The 25429-nt window shown below is 33.8% G+C and overlaps 5 protein-coding genes across 5 annotated transcripts in view; 2 read left to right on the forward strand and 3 right to left on the reverse strand.

Annotated features, from left to right (window-relative positions):
• Positions 1-14587, reverse strand: part of LOC129809431 (tyrosine-protein kinase CSK) — a 49986-nt gene extending 35399 nt beyond the window's left edge. Inside the window, exon 1 of the mRNA XM_055859254.1 lies at positions 14219-14587. The gene's annotated coding sequence lies outside the window, so the exon portion shown is untranslated. The remainder of the gene's footprint in view (positions 1-14218) is intronic.
• Positions 14588-14646: 59 nt separating this feature from the next.
• On the forward strand, positions 14647-15961 carry LOC129809443 (complement component 1 Q subcomponent-binding protein, mitochondrial). Its single transcript, XM_055859268.1, has 4 exons — positions 14647-15030; positions 15110-15260; positions 15325-15521; positions 15581-15961. The coding sequence occupies exons 1-4, from the start codon at positions 14817-14819 to the stop codon at positions 15817-15819; spliced, it is 801 nt and encodes a 266-aa protein (XP_055715243.1). The 5' UTR covers positions 14647-14816; the 3' UTR covers positions 15820-15961.
• LOC129809454 (TP53-regulated inhibitor of apoptosis 1-like) lies at positions 15871-16619 on the reverse strand. Its single transcript, XM_055859279.1, has 2 exons — positions 16295-16619; positions 15871-16236 (listed from the first exon to the last, which is right to left on the reverse strand). Exons 1-2 carry the CDS (start codon positions 16439-16441, stop codon positions 16135-16137), a joined length of 249 nt encoding a protein of 82 aa, XP_055715254.1. The 5' UTR covers positions 16442-16619; the 3' UTR covers positions 15871-16134.
• Positions 16620-16955: 336 nt separating this feature from the next.
• LOC129809438 (solute carrier family 52, riboflavin transporter, member 3-A) lies at positions 16956-18532 on the reverse strand. Its single transcript, XM_055859262.1, has 2 exons — positions 17307-18532; positions 16956-17242 (listed from the first exon to the last, which is right to left on the reverse strand). The coding sequence occupies exons 1-2, from the start codon at positions 18426-18428 to the stop codon at positions 17033-17035; spliced, it is 1332 nt and encodes a 443-aa protein (XP_055715237.1). The 5' UTR covers positions 18429-18532; the 3' UTR covers positions 16956-17032.
• A 1765-nt stretch (positions 18533-20297) lies between these two features.
• LOC129809447 (replication protein A 32 kDa subunit) lies at positions 20298-21645 on the forward strand. The gene is made up of 3 exons (XM_055859271.1): positions 20298-20542; positions 20616-21258; positions 21327-21645. The coding sequence occupies exons 1-3, from the start codon at positions 20530-20532 to the stop codon at positions 21403-21405; spliced, it is 735 nt and encodes a 244-aa protein (XP_055715246.1). The 5' UTR covers positions 20298-20529; the 3' UTR covers positions 21406-21645.
• Positions 21646-25429: the final 3784 nt, after the last annotated feature.

Genomic DNA, 25429 nt, shown 5'->3' on the forward strand with positions numbered 1-25429 from the left:
TTATTCTACCCTATAATGTTGCAAATTTAAATTCGATTAATAACAACTATACATTAAATACTGAAAATCAAAAGATATGTCAAGTATTAAAAGATGTGAATACATTTTACAAAAAAGCAAAACCGTATTTTTAGTTGTTCAAAATAAAATGTAGAATTTTAGTCTAAAATTTCAAAGAATATATTCCGCATTTCCGCAAATGTTTAATTTTTGAATAATTAAATTTTTCATATGAAATTCCCATTTTTATCGACAAGGCTTTTTAGGATTTTTCAATTTTAGGAATCCGTAGCTTCTACAGCCGCTTTGAGTTAGTCAGAAATTAACCTAGTGATTATTCATGAATGGTTTTTAATCCTGCAAAATTCACGAGATTCGCATATTCGCATAAAAAAGACATAATTTAAATTAAAAGAATGGATTGAAAAAAAAAACAAAGTTATCACAAGTTATGCTAATTTATATAACCATTGCATAAAAGCAAAAAATAAACCTAATATTGTGCATACACCTTATCGATTTGCCAAAATGAAATTGAGTAAAATTTTCCATATTTCTCAATCTGCAAAATTGTATCTATATCTTTTTCAGATATTTTGAATGGAATTTGAAATTTAAATTTTTTCAGTAACAATTGAGTTTCATAAAACTGAAGAATACTTATTTTTTATTTATCTCCTTATGTAATCTCATTTGAAAGAAGTAATAGCAATTTATGAAAACAACCATAAAAACTGTAAAATTGTATTTAATATATTAGACGATCTCTATATTTTTATAAATTGAGCGAAAAAATTTTGGTTGGCGCTAAAAGGGTTAAGCAGTAGACAAGTTCCTCAGGTGTTTCATTAGTATTCTGAACTTCTTCACACATCCCTTTGTATATTTATTCTTTCCGCATAGATTACAGTACTTGTAATTGTCCTTCAACATTACATGCAACTCTAGAGTCACCCTTCTTGAAAATGCGACGTAAATGGAAATTTGAACATGGTTTTTTCAAAATGTGTAAGAATTCGAAATAAAATTGTTTATTTGCATATATTTTCAATAAAATAAAATAAGTCCTTGAAAATTTATTCCCCTGAAAATTACTTACAACTTCCAGCATATTGTAGTATCTTAAACTTTACTATTATAATACAAACTGCTTTAAACCAGACATTATAAGGACGATAATATAGAATGTTAATTTCTGAATTTTTATTTTAGTATTATACAACTTCATAAAAATTAATTAAAAGAAGTAATCACCCAATTTAGCCTTATTATCCTTATATCAAATAATCAAGGAAAAAATTAATTGCTGCTATTAATCTCAATTCCAGGAATGTGCCAAACAGTGGTATAAAAATAAAACTAGGTAATGAAATAATTTCTCTTCAGCCCACAAAACTCTTTCACCACATTCAATATGACCAACTTTCCTACCGGCATTATGCATAATGCATTTGGTGGCAAAAGTCATTCTTTTTTTCTTTCATTAAGCAATTAGTTTCCGTAATGAGAAATATTAGCAATTGCCCGATTTAAGACAAAAAAAAATAACACCGTAAATATTCATCAAAAGTGATTCACCTCATTTTTCTTGAATAAAATTTTCGAGAGACACCAATAGCTTGATCATATTTCATCTTTTTTTCTCTACCTTGCCTTGGGTTGATTTTATCGAAGATGTTTCTCCGAGTAAAAACAATTTGTTGGGGATATGTGAATGAGAGGAAGAATATGATCAGAGTAATTTTCGATGGTATTAATACATATTAGATCCAATATTTAGAGAACTATCCATTTTCTTTCATCAACATGCTAATATCGTGTGGGGGAAAGTAATAAAACAAGAGATCGGTGGCACGTAAAAAAAGGCAAATTCACGCATGAAAACGAAAGAGTCACTGAAAAGAGAAATTTTGTGCTGTTGTAGATGACTCCCAAAGAAATCAATGAATGATTAAAATTGTGCCGGTCTTTATGATGAATTGTGGCCAGTGTTTTAAATGCATACATTAGCGCATAAGTATATTTAGAGACAGAGATCAAAATGTTAATTCAATATTGAATGTGAAGTGGTAGAAGTCCACCAAGACCTACTGACCAAGATTTGAAGCCACTGTCGATTTTTCTGTTGGCTCCTTGATAACTTTGTGACTAAAATCCTCTGGGGAGACTATCGATAGTCTTCTCACAAAGTACACATGAGCTTTTGGTGGAAAGTTCTCTGTGGTATAATTTGTCCTTAAAGAGCGATTTTTCTTGGAATTCTGACCCTTTATCTCTCGCGCACTCTCCTCAGCACCATGTCCATTTGCCTTATCAATCTCATCCACATTACCAACTGAAGATTCATGGGACACTGGGCAATTACCACTTTCCTTTCCACTATTTCGGATATTTCCATTCAAGTGCAAATTCGTGAGAAAAGAATTTGATTGAATGCACACACCGTCGCAAGTTATTTTAATTGTTGTCACCATAACTCACAATTAAATTAAACTTTTTAGTTGACTCCTCAACCAAATTCACACCTTTCACAATTAATTTTTCTGCCCTCACTTTTTACAGATTTTTTTTCGCAATATTCAATTCACTATGGCGAAATCTTTGCACAAAAATCCTCATAAAAAAAACATTGTTCAACATAAAACCAGAAGGATGAATTTGATGATGGTGTACGAGAATGTTGTAATCTCTGAATAAACAAAAATGTTTATAATTCTACCGGTCAGCAGCTATTTGACAAAAAAGTGAGATAATTCATTAGCATAAACAAAGGTCAGCATGGCAAAGTCGTGGATTCCAATCACTTTAATTTTCTTAAATCATCCTCTAGTCAAAATTCCCAAGGAATTTCACTTTCAATCACTAACTTTTAGTCATTTAGCTATTTATTATATCTCAACACAATCATCACTCTGCTTCAACTAAAGCATCAAATTCCCAAGAGTTATCATCATTTTTCAATATTTCCCGGCTTCTATTACAGAGAACGCAAATATCCTTAGAGATATACGAGTTGGGTACTAAAAATTGATGACCGTCTCTTTCTTGTGGTAAATAAGAAGCGAAAACTGGGAGGTTTTTTGGGACGAGAAAAAAATAGCGTGATACGAAGTGAATTGCTGGAGATATCTTTTACGACTAATGTATCGGTTTCTCCTCAATGGATTTTCTTCTCAACACTCCAAAGCTTCTCCATGCACCACAGCACCCAAATATTCGACCACTCTGACGTCGTCAACCGCAAAAACGAAGCAATCACAACTGCTGCAAACCCGTTTATTTTTCAACTCGTCACCGTCTTTCAGAAGACCACACTTCTTCTTCCAAACTCCACACTCACATCATTCGTATACATTGGTGCAAAAAAAAAAACAAGAGTTTATAGTAAAAGAAAACAAGACGCAGGGACATGCTATACACGGAGATGTAATCAAAATTCCAAACACTTTGGGAAGCTGGATGACAATGAGAAAAAAAAAGAGAAGACACTTGATACAGAAATATTCTCAAGTTATTCATGGTCGACATCTGATGACTCTTTCTGACTCTACAATAAACATCCCTATATGTGTTCTTCCCTCATCCACCAGCAACTTTATACACTCTTCTATATTTACTTTACAACACATTTTCTATACAACACCCTTTTGTTCACCAACCAGCCACTGTATTATTGGATTTTAAATAGTTTTGTTGAGGAAATTGAAACACATCTCTGCAATTCTTCTAAACACACCATTCGTCTCAATTTCCGTTTCCGCACCAAAGAAACAGAGAGACACTCAATTCCTCATTCTATTCATTTGTTTTATCTTCATCCAATTAATAAACAACTTATTGGCGGCGATTTCTCGTTTTTGAAGAAAGTTTTGCATATCACGTTTATTATCGTCATACATACATATAATATCATGTCAAAAGCAGTAAAATTTACAGAATGCTTGGACCACATTGGACAAGAAGAAATAATGAAATATGAAAATAATAACTTTAAATGACTTCTTAAGGAAGTTAAACTACGGAGGTAAGTAAACTTATGAAATTATAAAAGACAATTGGAAAAGACGACTTTAAAATATTGAAGGAACCAATTTCCTTTAAAAATCTTCAAATTCACTGCTTTTGCTTATTATTTTCCTTCGACTCTTTTGGGACTCTGAATTACCCAAAGGAAAATACGAATAATTCTCTGGGAAATCAATCTTTTGCAAAGATTGAAATCAATTTTTTGCAAAAATTGATAAAAATCCAATTCCTGTTAATGATTGCGGACCATAAGGATGTCTTCTAAATCTTGATTTTTTTTTGCCGAGGCATGAAAAATTCCTAAACTGATAATATTTTTGATCAAGAATTGTAAAATTTATTTGCTGGAAGGAAATGTTAAAGTCCAGAAAGAGAAATATTACAAAATCATTCAGGAATTCAGTTAAGCCAAATATTTGAAGATCGTACTACCACAACATTAATATACTTGCAAATTAAACTCCACTGATAAATTAATCTCAACGATTCGGCTAAATAAAATTTGGAATTTTCCAACCTTTAATTTTTTATACGAGCTATGTTCAAAAAGTAAAGTGAATTTTCAAAATTCGATTCTCGATTTTCCTTTTTTGTCATGTTGGTACATTATATCCCCAACCACCCCAACTTAAATTGACATGATCCGCCATTTCGCATTTTTAGTTTGGGTTTTACAGATATAAACGTTAGACGTGTTTTAGACTTCTTGGCGATTTTTTGCTGAAGAAAAAAAAATGATCAAAGAAACTGTATCAAAATTTATGTGAAAAAAATAAAATTAAACATTAAACATTTAAACGCATGTAAAATGTCAACTAATATTGGTAAAATCGAAAATTTAATATTAACTAACCCCACTTGAAAGTAATCTAAAATTATTTCTAGGTAGGACTTATTCGGAATATGTACTCCTTCTTCCTTGAAAATTTGTAAATTTCATTTAAAAACATATATACGACAATAATTTTGTACTATACGTAGTGTAGTATATTGCTATATTAAATTCCGCAATCCCATTTACTAACCCTCAATATCGTTCCATGACTCGCGATACATTGTAGAAATTCCATTCAAATAATAAAATGATGTCAGTTGAAAATTGGAAGATACTGACTTTCTCGGCCAAAAATAAAATTCAATTAAAATTTTTCGAAATGGGCTTTTTTTGTCCAAAAAAAAATTAGTGTAATTGCGCACAAATGAAATGAATTGCGTGGTTCCTAAAATATGCTAAAAATATCAAATGAGTCTCTCTGTGATTTCCAAATAAGAAGATGGTGAGAAAAAAGACAGGGAGTCAATTGTGCGAACAATCAGTGATTTCTCGTATGGTGTCTATAGAAATGAAAAGAAATTGAGAGAGAAAGAGAATCCGAAGTGAAGATTAACCACAAGATAGAGAAACAACAAAAAAAAGAAGACTGACTCTTTTTTGAACTCCGACTTTGACAAGGATACTGTAGGGTGTGTCCATATTATGTGAGATTGAAAGTTACATTTCTGCTCTGGTGGAGATCTTGGTATTCTTTGTGATGCTATGACGAATCTATAGATTTTTTGAATGATCAGTGGAGTGATCTGGAGCACCCTGTTTGCCACATTCCATACATTTTGTGTATAAAAATGCATACGGCTCCCAGTGTTTACGTAAACATGGTCATTCATTGAATTTGCAACTTAGGAAGTTTTAATTTACTCTTCAAACATTTGGATCTAAAGGGATTAACACAGGCTTTAGACGTAACTTCTTTAAATATTTTTATCAATCAGGACTTTTTGGAAACTGGGCTAAACCTCTAGTTTGAAGACCGCCTAAAGGATATTTGAAATCATCAAAGATATATGATAAGTGATAGAAAAAAGCGTAATTGGTAAGACAAAAATTGCTCAATTACTAAAACTTAATACAACATTTTGAAGTTTATTTCTATTGTATTCTAAATAAATAAATAAAGTTCTTTTTAATGAATTGATCAGATTTTATGGTTTTTCCTTAATCCTTTAAGGGCATTTGAGTAAACGGATCATTATGATTTCCTTAATTTTGAAGCTGTTCATGAAAAACTATCAAATTTTTAAATACTGAAAAATAGGCGAGTTTGTAATCAAATTATTCATTAACTTACGATTGAAATTCTTTAATTTTCCTATCAATTTTTGAGATGAAGAAAACGAAAAAGTTAAGTTTAATATTAAATGTTAAAATTAAAGATTTTCTGAGTTAAAGATTTATGTGGCATCATCTAAATGCCCTCTGATCATTATTTTGATCAATATTACGTTAAGCCGTGTTTCTGCTGAAGTCCTAAGTGTGGCTAGAGCATAGTTCAATCTATCTTGAAGATTTTTTGTAGAGAAAGGTTTAACCCTCGAACGGGTAAGACCGCCTCCAGGTGGTCTTCACAAAAATCACGTTTACAGCGACAATAAAGGTTTTATTTATTTAAAAGTGCTATAGTGTCCTCGGTAATAGTCTTATAAACATCTCTTGAAAGTTTGAACTCATTTTGACTCTTCGTTTTGTTGCTATTCCCAGTTTCGTGTGACAGGTAAGAGAAAAAGCAACAAAAAATATTTGTGCAAAAAAACTCATTTCCAATTTCCACAAAAATACCGATTTAAAGTTATCTGACTAAAATAAATTTATTTTTTACTGAAAGATATGTCATTCTACTTCGTATATTTTATTTAAAAAATTTGAAAAAACTAAAAATGTGAATTTTAGAAGTAAAAAGAGTTTCAAAAATTTTTTTATATTTTCTCACCTAGCGCCTAAACTAAAAAAGATAATGAACAATGGATGGTTTTTTCGACTTTATTGGATCATAATTATCCTAGAAAACATTGTTTTAGAACTCTTTTTCGCATATTAAAGAAAACACCGTTAGAGGGTTAATGGGGTTTCATACTCAGTTCTAAAATAAAAAAAAAAAGAAATTTAAAGTTTAACAATTTCATTTCATTTTTTTCATTGTTATATTTTGACTTTGATTTAAAGTCAATAAGCTAAAATATAAAAATTTTATTTTTTAAAATCAAGATCTAAGGCTTTCCTCAAAATTTTCTTTTTCTATAATTAATGATTAAAGAGACCCTCCCTATCAGCTTTTAAAAATGATTTTTTTTAAGGGTTAACGTTTCCATCTCAGTTTCACAACGATGAAGTTTGTTACATTTCAACTTGAACAACTCTTTTGCCTCTTTTGGGACTCTGAGTAGGGGGAGATGAGGCTATTTTAAGCTGTGGGTCTAGATTGTTATACGAGTTTTTCGCCTATTTCTAAATGAAACTGCTTTTTACAATTATTTTATTTAGATCCACATTTATTTTATCTATCCAAATTGCATCATGTTAAAACCCAGTTTATATAAGAAATATTCGAAAAAATCGTATAACAATGTAGTCCCAAAGCTGAAAGTATACCCACCTCCCCCTACTTAAAGGAAAATATGGATGTTTTAGGAAAACTTTTTTTTAATTATTTAGAACCGATAAAAAAACCAATTCTTCTGGATGATGACTAAATCTGAGATATTTTATTTTTTATAAAACCTCGATTAACTCAGGAGCTAAGATATTATTGATCAAAAAATGGTTAAATTGGCGTGTAGTATTAATACTGTGGTTCCGAAAGAGTTAATTAGGCTTAAAGAAATTTGGCAGACTTTAAGATTATAGATTTTTCTTGGAAAATACGAATCAAAGTTTCAGATAATAAAGTTTGTAACGTTAATTCAAGAGACTTAAAAGAAATTAGCATTTCAAATTTAATGCTTCCGGCAGATCTTTTAGATCAGTATAGCCTTAAATAGGAACAGCATGTATCTTTAGGCATGAAATAAACTTCAAATTGAATTGAATTGAATGAGTAAAATTTCATGAAATCAAAATTTACATCCCTTTCTTTCTTAAAATATTGTCATAAGTCTATTCCATTCTTTCAATCCCAAAATTGGATTGAACTAAATTTAATTTAAGTATGATGTTCAAATGAAGAAGAAGAGTGCGAAAGAGTAGGATAAATGTAAATCTTTTGAGAAGGAAAGGGACGCGAATTTTTAATTTATGACATTTTCTCGATCTAAAAGTTTTAATTTTCAAAACATCATTTTCTTAAATTCACCTTAGAATTCAAAGGATAATTTTATTACTGATGCCTCCAGCACACCTTTCAGATCAGGAAAATTTCAAGAAATCAAAATTCACAGACCTTTCTTACTCAGACGTTTTGGATTTTAATATGACATAAAAAGGGATAGACATTGTCTATTCCATTCTTTCGCACCTCAAATTAGATAAAACTAAATTGAATTTGGTGTGATGTTTAAAAGAAGAAGAAGAGTAAAAAAAAGAATGGGATAGACGGGATAAACATATGGAAAAGCATTGAGGAAGAAATGGACGTGAATTTTGATTCCTTGGAATTTATTGATCCAAGTAGGGGAAACTGGGGCACCACCAAACAGGGGTACCACCAAACACTGCGATTTTTTCAATAGGTATAAGACTTCAGAGAATGAGACTTACATGAAATCATAGATACTATAGGGATGCTTGTCCAGAGAAAGAATGATCCACATAATTCAAGTAGTTCAGAAATAAGAATCTTTTTTCGCAAAATTGTGAGATTTTGATAATTTTAGTCATTTATATATCTACCTGGAAAATAAAACTGAAATAAGTTACATCAAATTTCACTACACCAGTACTTTCCCACATGTTTTGGGATAATATTTATGTATCTACTAAAGAAATTAATGTTCACATTTTTTTAAAAGAATATAAAATCCATCACAAAACAGAGTTTGGGGCACCAACAAACAGGCAAATTTCTCACAATTACAGATGTCGCGAGCGTAGCTTGAATGGCAAAGTTTTTCCTCTTATCTTTCTTACTCTTCATCTCCCTCTTTGTTCGATTTCAGAAATTTATATCCATTCATGGGATTTTCATTCAAGACTCAAGAGAAATATAGTTTCAAGAACCCAATTTTGCATTAAATGATTCTTAATGATTTTTAAGTGATTTTAATCAAGGATTGACGAATGATTTCTCGATTTTATTACAAATAATAAGAAGAGCGCGTAAAATTTGAACTTTAGGTATAGTGTTTGCCACGATTTTAGTGGCGCTGCTTTCCAGTCAGAAGTCGAATGATGTCAAAATGATAAAAAATCTATTGACAAATATGTTCGGTGTGCTGTGCTTTAGTTTTTTGCTATTTTGGTCACTAATTCTAAATTTTGCAGTGCTTTTTTGAGAATTATTTACATTTTCAATACATTCTTTATAATTAGGAATTGGGGTGAATGCCCAAAATAACTTCAATGGGTGAGAAAAACAGGTGTTTTTTGGTGCCCCAGAAAGTGTTTATTGGTACCCCGGGTGGTTGGAAAAAATCGAAAAATGCATGGTGACACAATTTTCCTTTTTACGGAAAATTGAAGTGCTTCACATCATCCTTGTATACATTAATATGCAGCCTATACCCAAGAGTATAACATGGGGTAAGCAACATTTTTCTAAAATTCACAGTTTTCTTAGGAAATTCAGTCAAAATCGCATCTTTCAAAAGTGTTTGGTGGTACCCCAGTTTCCCCTATACCATCAATTGAAAAGTTTTCTCAGAGATAAAAGAAGCATTTTATAATTATTAACAGATTCTGGGACAAAAATACTTAGGGTAAAATTTGGAATGTGAGACAGTTTGAAAAGGGAGACATAGCAGTGTGGAATGTGGGACACCTCCCTTAAAACATGATAATAAATCAATTAAATATTTTAATTCTCAATCAAAAGATTATTCATCCTAATTTTGTGATTATTGGAGAAGTTAAAAATGTAGAAGACGTTACTTTACAATTTAAGAGTGACTTGCAAAATGAATTTGAAAAATGTATTGCATGCGTGACATTCATAACCTTAAAACGGGAGTTGTCATTTCCACTATTTCTTATGGAAGTTGATAAGTAAATATCAAACTTTTTGACTTGAGTTTTCGGTAAAACTTGTGAATTATTAATAAGTGAGTATTGGAAAACGAAGGAAATACATCCATTAATAAGGTGAATAAGAAATATTTGTAAAATATTCAGGGAAGAAAGGGAAAAAAGTGGTTTAATTTGATGTCTCATTCAAAGCACCTTCTATGCAATGTTGGACAAAGTATTTAAAATGTCTTTTCATGATTTCAGTGAGTGAATTGTTATTTCTTGTGATGTTAAATCATGGCCACAAAGAACAAAAAGATCCTTAATTATCCGGTGGAACAATTGCAACACGCAATAGAAGCTGTTGGGGAAGGTATGCCCTTGAGAAAGGCTGCCAAAGCTTTCGAAGTCCCGAAGTCCACTTTGTTTAATAGAGTGACTGGCAAGATTTCTGGAGAAAACCAGATAGGAGCACCTGCAGTACTCTCTAAGCAATTGGAAAAGGACCTGGCGGATTGGTTAGTGGAATGTGCTGAAAAGTGGCATCCGATTACTAAGGTACAATTGCTGGACAGCGTCGAGCTCCTGTGTAAGAGAATGAAATTGCAGAACCTTTTCCCGGAGGGTCGTCCAGGGAATTCGTGGTACTTGGGATTTCTCAAGCGTCATCCGGAAATAAAGGAGAGGATGGCAGAAAGCATGACAATTCAACGTGCAAGTGTCACACAGGAGAAGCTCAACTACTGGTTTTCCAATGTCCAAAAATATTTGGAGGAGAAGAATTTGTTGCATATTCATCCCTCCAGAATTTACAATTGCGATGAATCTGGGTTTTTCCTCTCCCCAGACAACAACAAGGTTCTAGCAAAAAGGGCACAACGCGTCGTTGGGAACATAATCAATAGTAATTCTGGCAAAGAATGTTTAACAGTTCTGTTCACTCTTTCTGCTGATGGTGATATGCCTCCGCCAATGATTGTATACAAATTTAAGCGACTCCCTGGCCAAATAGCCGAAAAGATGCCAGAAGGTTGGGCCACTGGAAAATCTGACAGCGGTTGGATGACAGGCAAGCTGTTTTATGAATACATTGCTAATGTGTTCTACAAATGGCTACTCAAGAGAAACATAGAATTCCCTGTGGTTCTGTACCTTGATGGGCATTCTTCACACTTGACAATGGAATTGTCCGACTTTTGCAAGGAAAAGCAAATTGAAATAATTTGTCTTCCTCCGAATGCCACTCACCTCGTCCAACCACTCGACACAGCATTCTTTCATCCATTGAAAGGGATGTTTAAACGCTGTGTTACAGATTGGCGTCTGAGAAATCAAGGGCAGGTAATGAAGTCGCCGGAGTTTGGTAACGTTCTAGCAAGAGCTGTTAGCATGCTCGATGTCAAGAAGATAGCTACCAACGGTTTCAGGGGATGTGGGTTGGTTCCATTTGATTGCACAGCACTTAATCAAGATAAAATATTGAACAACTCTAAGAGTGCAAATCAAATCATCCCTTCAGGACTGGACTTCAATCTCTTTGTGGCTGTGCTGGAAAGACGTCTCTCACCTCTTGTTCAACAGAAATTTTTTGAAGACAGAGAAAAATCAAAATGGACAGGAGATGTTGAGTACGCACAGCACTTTTATTTCTGGCAATACCTAAAAAATCAGGTTGAGATTGGGACCATTCCAAACATCCCAAATATTAGTGGCTTTGACGAAAGATGTGAAGGCAATCTGGACCCTCCTGATTCTATTATGGGTACTGCAGGAGAGCAAAACTTTGAAATCTTCCTACAAGAGCACCATGAAATTCAGACCCAGGATGATTCTGACTTTGTCTCCGGAGTTTCTCATTTTGAAATTGAACCCACTGAAAATGGGCAAATAATTTCCTTGGCGCCAGACAGCTTTGAGAATAACACAGAATCCAGCACAATAAGTACATCAATAAGTCACACAGATGTATGTATATATAGATCAGCTAAAAAGTATCTTTATTATTTTAATTTTGATTGATAGGAAAAATATTTTATGTTATTTTTTAGGAACCAAAAAATGCAAAAGATATACTTAAGGAGTATTTCTTTTGTCCTGAAGAAATTTCTCCAAAAGTTAAAGAGACATCTTCTGTCATTCCCATCAACATAGTGACATCTGAGGAGTGGAGAATAATAAAAAAAGAAAAACTTGAAGCAAAAAAACAACTGGAAGAACAAAAGAAAGCTAATAAACAGGCAAGAGAGCTAAAAAGAAAATTAAAGCAAGAAGAGGATGCGAGGAAGAAGGAAATACGTGAGGAAAAGAGGAAAATAAAGGAACCCGAAGGCGAAAAGAAAAAGATAAAGAAAATGAAAAAGACATAAGAAAAACTAAAATCTATTTTGATTAATAAAATTAAAAATTAAAACGTATAAAACATTGGTGCTCTTCATTTTGTCCATCTTTTTAAATGTTTTTGTCCCACTTTCCAAAATATTGTCCATCTTTTCAAAACGTGTTATTTTCTAATTTCCGTGAATTTTCCAATTATTCTGCTGAAATATTTAATAAAAACTGTTAAGATTCTGGTAAAATATTTGTCAAAGAATCTCATGATACAAAGAAATGGAAAAAATTATTATTTGTTTAGTTTAAAAATGCATTTGAAATAGAATTTTTTCTTAAGTGTCCCACATTCCAATTTTCACCCTAAATCTTTCCGGATCGCAGCATATGCTGCAAGCCAATTTCATTATTTTTTAATCAAAAATATCTAAGCTCAGGAATTAATTGAGATCCTACAAAAAATATCTTACATTTGGATATCTTACTGTGTTATCACACTTGCACATTAAAATTTTAATATGATTCACATTAATTGTCGCTGATGAGAGTCCAAATGTGTAATTTGTGTGTTTGAATCATTTTATATTCAAAATTTGATCCATTTGTTGATAAAAAGGTAGACTTGGCCCGCAAAATTTGATATAAATTGTTTTATAGCATTAATGCGAAAAATTAATGCGATTTTTTCTTTAATTTTTTAATGTGAAAAATATTTATGCTTTAGGTAAATTTAAACTTATTTTTGCAGGCCAAGTCCACTTCTCTATCAATAAATAGAAAAACCCCAAATATTAAGTGACTCAAAGACACAAATAACATATTTAGACGCTCACAAGTGACAATTAATATGAATCACATTAAAATTTTAGTGTGCAAGTGTGATAACGCCGTTATAGTTTGTAATCATCCACAAGAATCGGATTTTTATCAGTTCTGAATAATTAAAAATCATTGTTTTTCACAGAATATTCATATGCTGCTTTGGGTACTCAGTGTCCCAAAAAGAGACGAAAGAGTTTAACCAATTATTTATTTTAATTCTAAACAACAAGAAAATTTTGTTTTTAAGTTTGACTTTTAAATTTGGTCAGCTCAGTATTGATCTCATTTTCTTGAACCACAATTTTTATGAAAGACCCTGTCTATTTAAATATACAGTAGTAGATATAGAAAAATTGGACAAAAAAGTCATCAGCGAGCATTTGAGCTCCTCCCAGCAAATCACAGTGTATTCTACCTGCCCTGATGCGGAATAAAAGAATCTTTTTCCTCTTTTTGTACACTTAATTCAATTCACCCGCAAAATTGGCATCTAAAGTCCCGTAGAGATCAACATCAATACACATCCACCTCCAGAGGAGTGTTTGGTATCTGCACATTCCAGGTGTGCACTCTGTACCTTCTCTCAATGGACCCGATATTGGGATTATTTTCAGGTGACTGCCAGCACAGAAGTCTCTGAATTAAATCTGTGCACATACAGCCACAAAGTGAAGAGAGTGTGAGGAGGACGAAATGCAACAAGGGAATGCAACTCTTCGGTTCACACTCAATTACAATATTTTCAATGAAGGCAAGGTGCACTTGAAGGACTAGTGACTCGGACAGTTCCCCTCTCCACAGAAACTCAGAGTCTCCTTCACCCTCAGCTCAACTATAGCAAGCCACATACGCACGATAAGGTGTTCCGACGAAAATAAACACATTCAATTTTTGCCCCAATTTGCACGGCTACTCCGTCGTATTTTGCACAATTCCCAGTACACCTGTCTCTCCACTTGTCTCTCTATCTCATGCTTATGGGAAATCTTTAGGCATTTGACCAACAATTTGCTTTCATAGACCCCAACTCTAAGCACTTTTTCCCGTAAGCACCTCAGACGGGAAGTGAAAAGAATCTTTTGGTGTTGTTCCCCCAGCCATTGATCTTACCTCTAATCCACTTCCACCGTGTCCTTCACCACAAATTCCACTGTACATCCACTTTCTTACACTCAGTGTCCACTTTTAAGCACTTTAATCACTTTGCACTCGCCGCACAGCAGCAATATTTGCAAAATATTTGTCCAAAAAATTTATCCCAAGAAAAAGTAGTACAAACGTCAGAAATGGAGTGACAAATGGAGTGGGAAAAATCATTGGAAATTTCCAATGGAATCACTTCCATGGCGACTTTTCCAAGAGCGACTTCCAATGCGATTTCCATCGCCTATTTAAATATTGAAGCGCAGACTCCTCGACTAAAATGAAAGTATTTTATTCATAAAAAAAATTGTACCGGGTTGCAATTTATTTTTTGTTCACTTGATTTTATCATACAATTTTTGACGAAATTTTTATCATCAATCAATCTTTGTATACAAAATTTTTGCTTTAATTCTTGAAGCGCGTTATCGCGCATCGGACCTAAAGTATTCCAGTCGCCTAATATTTCCAATAACTCAGAGCCTGTTATTCTGGAAAGTGAAGAAGTGCATTTCGTTGGATTACCTCATAATCTTTCTCCTGGGATAAAAAGTGTACAATCAGCATGAATAATCTTGTAAGGTCAGCATTTAGAATTGCCCCTTTGAGGAGCATAGTGTCACCCATGCGATCAACACTCGGTAAGAGAGAATTTACAAGAACTCTCTGGCACATGTCGAGGAAGCCGGAAGATTTTATTGCCAGTAAAGCCCTTGTCCAGCATAATCCCAGTCTTGGATGTACCTGTGGCTGTGGTGCCAAGTTCATTCACACTAAAGGTATACCACTAAATTAGATAAATTTAGAAATATTCTGTAGAATTTCCTGACTGAATGACCTAACCTCAATTTGTGATAGGGGAAAGAGAGCTCGTAGAATTTTTAACTGAAGAAATTGTGGCTGAAAAGAAGGCGCAGAAAGTTAAATCAATTCCTACAACTGTTGAAGGTTTCAAGGTAAAGATCAATGGACCAGAAGTGGAGCTGACAAAGGAATCTGATAAGGAAACGTGGGTAGAAAACTACTTTTTTTTCCGGGAATGTAAATGTAAATTGATTTTTTCTCCATTCCAGGATCAAAATATCCTTCAATGTCAACCATACAGTAGACACTGATGAGGAAGCTGAAATTGATCCCACGATGGACAAGCCCAATCTGGCCGAGATGAAAAGCAAACCCCAATTTGAGGTGGATATTGTAAAGGGAAATCAGACTCTTTCATTCACATGTTCTTTCCTGCAAAATCAAGGAGAAGAAGCTGAAGGATACAGTAAGTAAAATGCATGAGATGTTCTTCTTCAGTGGGTTTAAGTTTCCTTGTTCTTACAGATGATATTTTTGGAATTGATGAGATTGTTCTGTACGACGGAGAGTGGACAGAAAATAATTATGCTGTGGCAGGAGATGTCTTGGATGGATATTTGTATGATCTCCTGATGAATCTCCTCGAGGAGAAGGGTATTAGCAACGAATTCGTTGACAAACTGTCCGAATTCAGCACAATCTACGAACACTCCCAGTACATCTCTCTCCTGGAGAGGCTCTCGAAATTCACAATTGGAAAATAGAATGGTGCAAGGAGACTGCCAAGGAATTAGGAATTAGCAAAGAGAAACCAATTAGATTTCACTCGTAAATGTATTTTTCTTTTGTTACAATTTATTTTCCAATGAATTATCAATAAATTCTGATTAATAGTTTAAAAGAGTAGTACAAAAGCATATTAATATAATTCGCATGTACCACAAAGGAGGTGAATGTTGAGATTTCCACGAGGAATGAAAATCAAGCCCAGAAAAAGGTGGAAATCGAGACTAGAAATAAAACTACTTTCCTTCTCTGCTGGATCTACTGAAGCACGGGATGTAACAGGATAGGGGGTGTCAACTTGAGGAACTTCCTGGAGGCGGTTTATACTCCTTTTCCGATCCTAAATGGTCAGCCTCAATTTCTCCAATCTCAATCTTCTGCTCCTTCATTGCCGTCTAAAAGACCCACAAACATTAACACCTGTCTTTAAACCATCCGAAATAAAAGATTTACCTTGACACACTGCTGGTAGACTTTGAAAAGGGGCTCACATTGGGATTCATCATTACTCCCTTTCAAGAACTTCTCAGCAAACCAACTATTGAAGCAGGCATCGTATGTCCGCTTTAATTCATTGCAATTTTCGCCTATACTATTCATTTTCTACTCAAACCTCACAGCACTAATTATTCTTTTCTAGTAACTCTCGTTTAAACTATTGCAAATAAAATTTTCATTGATATTTTGATGAAATGTTGCAAAAAAAATATCACACGATTTTGCCTTTTGGAATCCTTTCCAGTGCGCTTTCCAGATTTTCCAATGTTCCACGCACACGCACACACCACTTCTTTATATGAAGGTTGCGCCAAGCCAAGATTAACCTCTCATGATTTTCTATATTTTTCAAGAAAACTGATGAGTTTTTTATAATTAGGATTAACCGGATTAACTTTCTAATTATTTACATTCCCAAAGATATTAAAAAATGAACATCAAATTTCTAAAACAAGTTACAATTAATTTTCCCTCAATTTTGTTTGATCAAAATGGTTTTCGAAAATTTCGAACATCATTCCATTCCGCCAAATTTTAAATGTGATCAATTGGATTTCAACGAACTCAATAATTTTGCTGCGTTATCATATCAATATAAAACTGATTATACATAACATTGTGTGATAAAAAACATTTAATTAGTCTTTATTAACAATAAAAAAAAGAAACAAGAAAGCTAATCCTGCTGAGAGGCTATGGAACTGCCGGACAGGTGGGTGAATAGGACACAAAGAGCCCAACATTGTTGATAAGTACAAAAGCAAGAATTGCTCCAGTAAATGATCCAATTTGAGAAACACCCCCAACCCAAACGAGCGATTTTCCTCCTTGGAATCGGAAAATTGAAGTTATGGACAATTTCATGTAGCTAATGAGACCATTAAGGATTGTCCAGGACATCACCTGTAAACCAAGAGAATAAAAATTAACAAATCGGTGGAAAAATCGAAAAAAATATTCAACTTACCACTAATACCTCTCCCCAAACATTACCAAAGAGCGGTGGGGCTGGACTCATCACAGCTGTGGTGACAGCATAAATTCCAATTGCTGTTGCAATTGAGCTGAGAATAGTTATCAGACGGATTGAAGTGTGGGGCAGGAACACAGCCAAGAAGCAAGCTAGTGGATTGGCTATTGAGCTCAGGGTCACGGTTAAATGATAGGCAATATTGCCATACGGAAGGCATGAGTATGATTGAATGCTGGGGAAAATCCCATTACCAAACATGCAGATAATAGCCATAAGGATCAATAGGATTCTGTATGAGGTGATGGATAGATTAGTCACCTGAGAATCTTCATGGGCGGTCAATTGTTCTCCACTTTCATTAATTTTAGATGATTCGTCGTACGTGTACTTATTGCCCTTCTCAATTTTTACTGCCACATATTCATTTCGGCATATTCTGAGATTTTCCAAAAGGATAAAAGCACCTAAGCTTACAGCCATAAATGTAGTCACGAAGGCAAAAAAGTGTTCAGTTTCGAAACGTGGTGGTGGAGTATATAACTCATACTCTGGTTGTCCTTCGGTATTATTCCTCAAAACGCATTCAGCATTGCCACCAACTCCCTGAATCAGAGCCAATATGCTGGGAAGAAAGCCACTGAGACCCTCACCGATAAGATAGGTGATGAGATAGATCTCCCTGAAGCGTCCCATGTAGGGCATAAAGAGAACTGAACTGGAACATCCCACTATGGCCAGAAAAAATACCACAACAAATAGCCAAACACTCCTCTCCACACCTCCAATAATGGCCGTTACATCATAGATAAAGCACATTGCCAGAGCAGCTGCACATCCTACTGCCAGAATTCCATATATCACATTTGCGTCCAGAAGCTTCTTAGGAGAGTACTTTTGAAAGAGTGTGTAGGTGAGTGGACCGAGATTTCCCAATTGTATAATCACCACAATGTACGAGGGTAGATCCCATCCTTCAGGCGCAGCTGCTACGAGCAGAGGAAATTGGACAAATGTAGAATTGATACCAATCCATGAACCGATCCCAAATAAAATTGCTAAACAGTCTACGAGAACCTTCCGGTCGCGTAAGAAAGATTTGTACGACGCGAATCTCATGATCTCGTTAGACAACCAAGATGAAAAACAGTCTCGTTTCAGGGAAGATCTCGAGTGTCACTGGCCCACTTCGCCTCACCAGACTACTTCAGTGACTCCAATTTTCGATAATCTTTGGACAAACACACTATGCAATCAATGCACATGTTTGTGGCCGTTGAACAAGTGTGAGTTCAAGAGGACCAAAAATGATCTGAAATTTTCATTGTGCAAATATTTCATGAAACGAAATCAAGTCTCTATAGAGAAAATTATGATTTATCTTCCTCATCTCACTGCTTATCATACTTCAATCGATAAAAAATTAGTAGCAATTGTGTTGGCGCCAAAATTCATTCCATGAATAAATCTGAAGCTAATTTGACAAATTTGAGCCTGAAAACTCAATAAATATTAAGAACTTTTCCTGAAATTTTCATCAATCTCATTGTTATCAGAAATACTTAATTTTCCTTCAAAGTATTGGTGTGGGAAACACGACGATGATAAAGACAAATTAACCTGCGTAACCTTATCGCGTGAATATATATTTCTTCTCTCGCTTTTCAATTGTTCCCCAGAGATGCCAGAAGAAAAAGGGTAAAGCTAATAGAGGAAAAGCTCCATGTAAATATTGAAATCAACTCGCATGGGTGTTGATGAGAGTTTTATCACAAGTCAGACCACAAGCCACAATAGCAATAAAATTGTCTAACAAGAAATCCATTTATCAACACATTAAATTGGCTATTTATAAGCAATAAAATTTATCACGCGTCTGCAATCACTCATTTGAAGAAAAATATGTGCAAATTAATCAATCGAATTTTTACAGCAGTGTGTATCTTAGGTTGCTTAAAAAACGTTGAAAATGTGGGAAAATTTGAATTTGAACCCTTCGAAATTCGATTTCACCATCATCGAAAACTTAACGAATGGAGGGGAAAACAGGCTTGACGAGGAATTTGCGGAAAATTGGCGGAATTTCGTTAAGTTGGGTGCTTTGACGTCTTATCATCCCATCAAAAATAGTCTGCTGATTTCGTCACGAAATCGGCAGATTTAATCGGCGCGTCGGCAGATAATATGCCGACCGTCCTCATATTATCTGCCGACGTTTGTTCTCGAAGTGCAACACGACGCTGTTCTAAAAGTCGGCAGATATGTCTGCAGATTTTATGCGTATGTCTCTTGCGATTTAAGGCAGACACAACGTCTGAAAATCTGCTGAGACTTTCAGTAGCCTGTCTACGCATATATTTCACTACCCACGCCCCCAAAATTATTAGAAAAATACTTTATTTCAATTTAAACAGATTTATTTTTAATAATATTTCAACATGATTCAACACATCTCCTCTCGGGATATTGGGATTACGATTGCTCCATGTAAAGTCTCTCTAGTGGAAGTGCATCTCTGGAAGCTACGCTCAGGAATCTTCATCCGGACTTGATGATGACTTTCTGAAAGTACAAAACGTAAAAATAAAGTTGTAGAAAATAAATTCACAAGCGGAAAATTATAAAGATGGCGAGCTGTCAAAAATTGCACAAAGTATTTTTACTCGCGAAATTGATGCAGGAAAAACACTTCACAATAAAAATATCTTTGTGAACCGCATTGAAAAACTTTTAGTAACATATTTCACTAGTTTACTCGAATGAAAATGGAAAACTTACCTTAAAAATTGGAAGAAAACACAGAGCACCACGGAAAACACCTTCTCAGCTCCAAATGTTAAGAGCAACTAACGCGCTCTCGCGGTTTCCACTCGCACTTTGCTTTCCTGTTAACAGTTCATCGAGAAAGCCCGTTAAAGTGCGGCAAAAATTAATCGAAAAATCGATACGATGCCGATAAAATTTTCGATGAGGATCGATGGGTTGATGGGATTCCGCGTTAGTTCAGAATTTTATTTTGAGCATTTTCGTGGAAAACTTAGTAAATCCTTTAGAGTTTTTCTTTACAAACTGATTGCGTAAGCCAACAGATTGTGGATGTGTAAATTTCCTACCCAGGAAAGTGGTTATTTTTGAGTGAAAACTGTGAAGCAATTTTCTAACCTCAAAAGTATTTCACAATATTGTTGTTGTGGAAATATCCCTGAAAATACAGCAGAAAATGGATGAGAGCTGTAAGTATTGAGGACTTTAAGAATCAAAAAGTCAATTTTAGTCATGGGAGTAACAATCAATTGCCTTTTGCAGTCACTGGAGGTGGATTTTCGACGACTCAGGGAGGAAGCGGCACTGCTTCAGCAGAGAGCAAAGAGGGGGTTGCTCCCCTGGTCATCAAACAGATTCTTCAGCTGGGAGATGATGGAATCAAGATCTTTGGTTTTTCATATGGCGTCATATCTCTTGTGGCCATTGTGAGGAGCGTGGAGCATACATCTACCCGAATTATGTATAAACTTGAGGATCACACGGGATCAATAGATGCCCTTTTGTGGCTGGAGGATGGAAAGACAGAAACCAAGGAGCCAATTGAAATGAACACATATGTACAGGTGTATGGAATGGCCAGGAGTCACAATGGCTCCAAGGTTATCATGCTCTTCAAGATTATGCCAATCAAAAATGCAAATGCAATTACTACGCATCTCTTGGAAGTGATGCATGCAAGGTTCCAGGCAGAACAGTTTCTCAGGATGATTCAGAATGGAGCTGACACTACTTCCTCCACAAAGGACTTCATGGATGTTGACACATCATCTTCGAACTTGGCAAATGGTCTCAAAGGAAAGCAACTACTTGTCTATCAGGCCATCAAGAACCATGGTACAGACGAAGGCATCAGTCTGCAGCAGATTCATCAAAAATTCAAGCACATTCCCCTCCCGGAGATCCGGTAAGTGATACTTTTTTCCTTATTACCTCCAAAGCCTTATGCCAATGCATGTGAAATATTCATTTCAGTCAAATCACTGAAGCGATGTCTCTTGAGGGACACATCTACTCGAGCATCGATACTGAGCATTTTCTCCCAACTGAATAATCTCATTCTTGTGTGATTTACATGTCAGCTTAATAATCTAAGTTTTTTTTGCATTTTTTAAAATTATTTCTTTGTACGGTATCGATTTTGTAGAATGAAAATAATCGTTTTAGGATCTTTAACTTTTTTCTTGATACGATTTTATATTTGAATTACGCCCCCAATGAAATCAAACAGTGAATTAAATGCGTAAATTATAATATGCTTTTTCTTACTTTAATAAAGAGAAATGTAAAGATACCTGACAGCCGTATATTAAATATATAAAATCAATCAGCTGCGTATTCCAATCTTAGATTTTTTTAATAATTCGATAGTGATCTTCAAGTTCGTGATCTATGTGAAAAAATCATTTATAAATAACCCTTAGACCTTTAAACAGTTTTCACTCAAATAAAAGTCTTTCGTCACATTGATAAAATAAATAAACTACTTCTTAAATTAGGGAAGGGTGGGGCAGTTTCACGCACCTGAACATTTTTTTCAAGACAAATTTGCTAAACAAATGTGAACTATATTCAAACTATCTACATATGTTAAGTTAGATCCTCTTGAGTGCTTGAAAATAAAAATAACAATTCCTAAATAATTATTTTTCGTGCTAAAATCTTTATTTTCGGAAGTAATGCATGCGTAAAACTGGTGAAACTACCCCACCCTGCCCTATACTCATAAAAAAATAAACAGAGCATTCTTATAAGATTATTTTTGCTTGGAATTTATTATAGTTAATAGGATAATTTTAATTTTTTGTTTTTCTTTCTGATATATTCTCGACCATAATTAGAAAATACTAATTTTACGAATTTTTCTGTTCTATTCAGCGATTTTCTGGTTATAACTATGAATTTTTAAATGCAAAATTACCTCTTACCTCATACAACGCACCATTTTCCCTTAATTTGTGACACTTTCCCCTTTTAAAAATTCTCAGAGGAACGCCACGGAATGGACACTTGATTTAAGAAATATGACGCTACTTTTCATAGATTTTTTTTTTTTTCAAATAGTATGATGGAGTGATCTTTTATGGACGTTATACACTTATGGACAACCTGCAAAAATGTTAATACCTAAACCAGATTTCGAAAAATCACAAAATTGTCAATTACTCCATAAGCCGATAATTTTATAATTTTTCGAAATCAGTTTTAGGTAAGGATTAAAGGTTTTTGCAAGCTGTCCATTAGTGTATAACGACCATAAGTGATGATTCCACTCTATGCACGCCTCTCGAATGCTAGAACTCTTAATTATTTAAGTCGTACTTTTAACGGGGTACCCAGAATTATAAGGTCAAAAGAGGTCTATATTTTTTATTGATTAATTAGATAGATAGATAGATAATCTAAGAATATACCTTAAAGAAGTTAGAAGCAAATTCGAAATATTTCAAAAATATTGTTACGAAAGAAGAGGGAAGGTAACAGATTTAGGGTAGGGGAAACTAGGGCACCACCAAACACGGGGTACCACCAAACACTGCGATTTTTTAATCGGATATTGGATATCAGAGGATAAGACCTATAGGAATTTTAAGCACTATAGGGATGCTTGTCCACTGAAGAAATGGTCGAGATAGTCCAACTAGTTTAGAAATAAAAATTAGTCTTTGGTGGTACCCCGTGTTTGGTGGTGCCCCAGTTTCCCCTAAATGTCCTAATTCAAAACCATTTCCAGACGATTTAATTTTGACAGAAGATTCAACACATTAAATTCATATTTTTTCTGAAGAGAATTACATAAATTTGCTCCTTGACTCTTCTAGAAAGTTACTTTTTAGTGAAAATTCTTTAGATATAATTTGAAAACTTCTTAAATACAAGAAAAATACGCGAGTGTAAAATGTTGCTATTGGAAACAAATTAATCCAAATGGAGACAAGGGAAAGTTCCTAATTGGAGACAAACAGTGTAAGTGAAACCGCGACGAAAGTCTTCCAAAACCTTGTTGAGTTGCTCCTGAGTGCAGGATTTGTTCTTATTCCTGGTCTTTTCTCCTTTCCCATCTAAAACAATAAGAAAATCTCTCCAAAAAATATCATATTTCCGAAGTTTCCTATTGAAGCATTTGCAGACACTTCAGAAAAACCCTTTTTGTTCACGAAATAGGTAAATATTTCATTTGAAAACTTCACCTACCGTTAACAATAAAGATTAGCACTTAATTTAACTAAAATTAGCCAGAAATATGACATAAATGTTAAACAAAATGAATAAACAACAGTCACCTCATTGTGTTTTTCATTGGAAAACATGGTCGATCTATGAAAAATTCAATGGTGAAAAGGTACACTTTTAATTTTTCTGAGAAATTAACAAATTAAAATTTGTGAATATGAGTGGATTTTCACTTTATTTGGAGCAAAATTAACTAAATAATGAAACTGTGTCATAGAAATTATATAAATATAATAATTTAGTTCTGTATTTATCGTGAAAACAATGACTTTTCCATTAGGAGCAGGTTTTGAATTAGCTTAATTTACCCTACTAGCGTTATTGCGAATATCGAAGACTTTGGAACGCATTTTATTCATTTCCCATATTTACAATTTCTTCGAATTGAAAGGAATGATTAAGAGAAATCTCTTTGACTGAATAAAATGAATAAAAGCTTATTCTTTTCATAATTAAATTTTCTCATAGTTCTCTAAGTAGTCTTTCAAAAAATATTTTTGTTTTCAAATATATTTTATTTTGGTATTAAAATCTCAATATTTTCTTAAAAATAACACTTATTTAAAAAAAACTAAAAATTTTATAGCAACTTACAAAGAATTAGGACTACACAGTTCCCGTTAATTAAGTAGTTGTAGTCAAATTAGACATGATTCTAAATTACCACATCTTACCCTAAGGCCAAGCTTTTTTTTTTAGAAATGAGAAATAATCGTATATTAATATTGCCCCACAGCTCAAAATAGCCCCAGCTCCTCCGCCTTTTTTTTAATTTAGAAGAACATTTTTATGGTGACTTTCAGTGGGTAAACATAAAAAAAAGATTCCAAGAGGTAACTCACTAAAACAAAATCTCATATTCGGTCATGAAAATTTGACACTCTTTGCACTGCATTTCATCACTGAACACTATCCACCTGAGTTCTGGGCCAAAAATTCATCCTGGCTTTAACACTTAAAAGTCCAAAGTGGCATTTTACATCAATTTTCTTTTCTTTTTATAATACTACAGCGAAAAACAATAGCATGCATGTGAAGAGAATTTATTTGGGATTATTTTTCTATTTAAAGGGGAATTAATAGCTTTCATTTAAATAAAAGTAATGAAAACAAAAAAGTCAATTGTTCTATTGGAGTTTTAAGTGTTAAAAATTGCTCACAAAAAATTATTTGCAAAATGAAGAACAATCAAATACACATAAATTGAGAAAACTCGATTTTCAATTCATTTTTTGATGACGCTTTATTTTTTATTAAAAATGCCCTATCGCGTCCTGCCTATTAATTGTTACTTTGAGATTTTGACACAATTTACGTACGCATCTTTACTTTAAAGCTAGCAAGCTTTTTATTTCAAAATGATCCATTTCGACAGAAAAAATATAAGAAAATAATCCTTTATGGTGTCTACACACTAGAAGCAATTTTCGTCAAAAATTGCCTTTTTTTAATTCTGACGTTTCTGTCTACAAGGATAGGGTAAATTTCTTTATAAAGGCATTTTTTAAAGAAATTTCTCCTAGTGTGTAGAGGCCTTGTATTAACCCATTGCTTACCATGGTATTATATATCATACGCAAATTGAGTAATTTTAGATGATTTATTCCTGGGCAACTTTTATCCGAATTGCTGTCGGGAATGGAGTTTTAGTAGCTTTAGTCCTTCAATTACTTGGAAAAAATAGCCCGACAGAGATGGCAATACATTTTGTTGTTCTTTTCTCGCATATAAATACTTCTTGTTATTGTTTTCTTATTTCGCGTGAAGTAATGCAAAAATTTTGATCAAAATCACCAATGGAAAATTCGACATCCCGTCGAATTTGTTAAAATTGACCTCTTTTT

The sequence above is a fragment of the Phlebotomus papatasi genome, chromosome 1, assembly GCF_024763615.1.
Source record: "Phlebotomus papatasi isolate M1 chromosome 1, Ppap_2.1, whole genome shotgun sequence".
NCBI lineage: Eukaryota > Metazoa > Arthropoda > Insecta > Diptera > Psychodidae > Phlebotomus > Phlebotomus papatasi.

Coding starts and splice junctions, on each gene's coding strand:
- LOC129809454 (XM_055859279.1), bottom strand. CDS start 16,441: ATGAATAGTATAGGCGAAAATTGCAATGAATTAAAGCGGACATACGAT. Junction 16,237..16,294: donor TCTACCAGCAGTGTGTCAAG/GTAAATCTTTTA, acceptor TGGGTCTTTTAG/ACGGCAATGAAGGAGCAGAA.
- LOC129809443 (XM_055859268.1), top strand. CDS start 14,817: ATGAATAATCTTGTAAGGTCAGCATTTAGAATTGCCCCTTTGAGGAGC. Junction 15,031..15,109: donor CAAGTTCATTCACACTAAAG/GTATACCACTAA, acceptor AATTTGTGATAG/GGGAAAGAGAGCTCGTAGAA. Junction 15,261..15,324: donor AAGGAATCTGATAAGGAAAC/GTGGGTAGAAAA, acceptor TCTCCATTCCAG/GATCAAAATATCCTTCAATG.
- LOC129809447 (XM_055859271.1), top strand. Junction 21,259..21,326: donor ATTCCCCTCCCGGAGATCCG/GTAAGTGATACT, acceptor TATTCATTTCAG/TCAAATCACTGAAGCGATGT.
- LOC129809438 (XM_055859262.1), bottom strand. CDS start 18,428: ATGAGATTCGCGTCGTACAAATCTTTCTTACGCGACCGGAAGGTTCTC. Junction 17,243..17,306: donor TTTGGGGAGAGGTATTAGTG/GTAAGTTGAATA, acceptor CTTGGTTTACAG/GTGATGTCCTGGACAATCCT.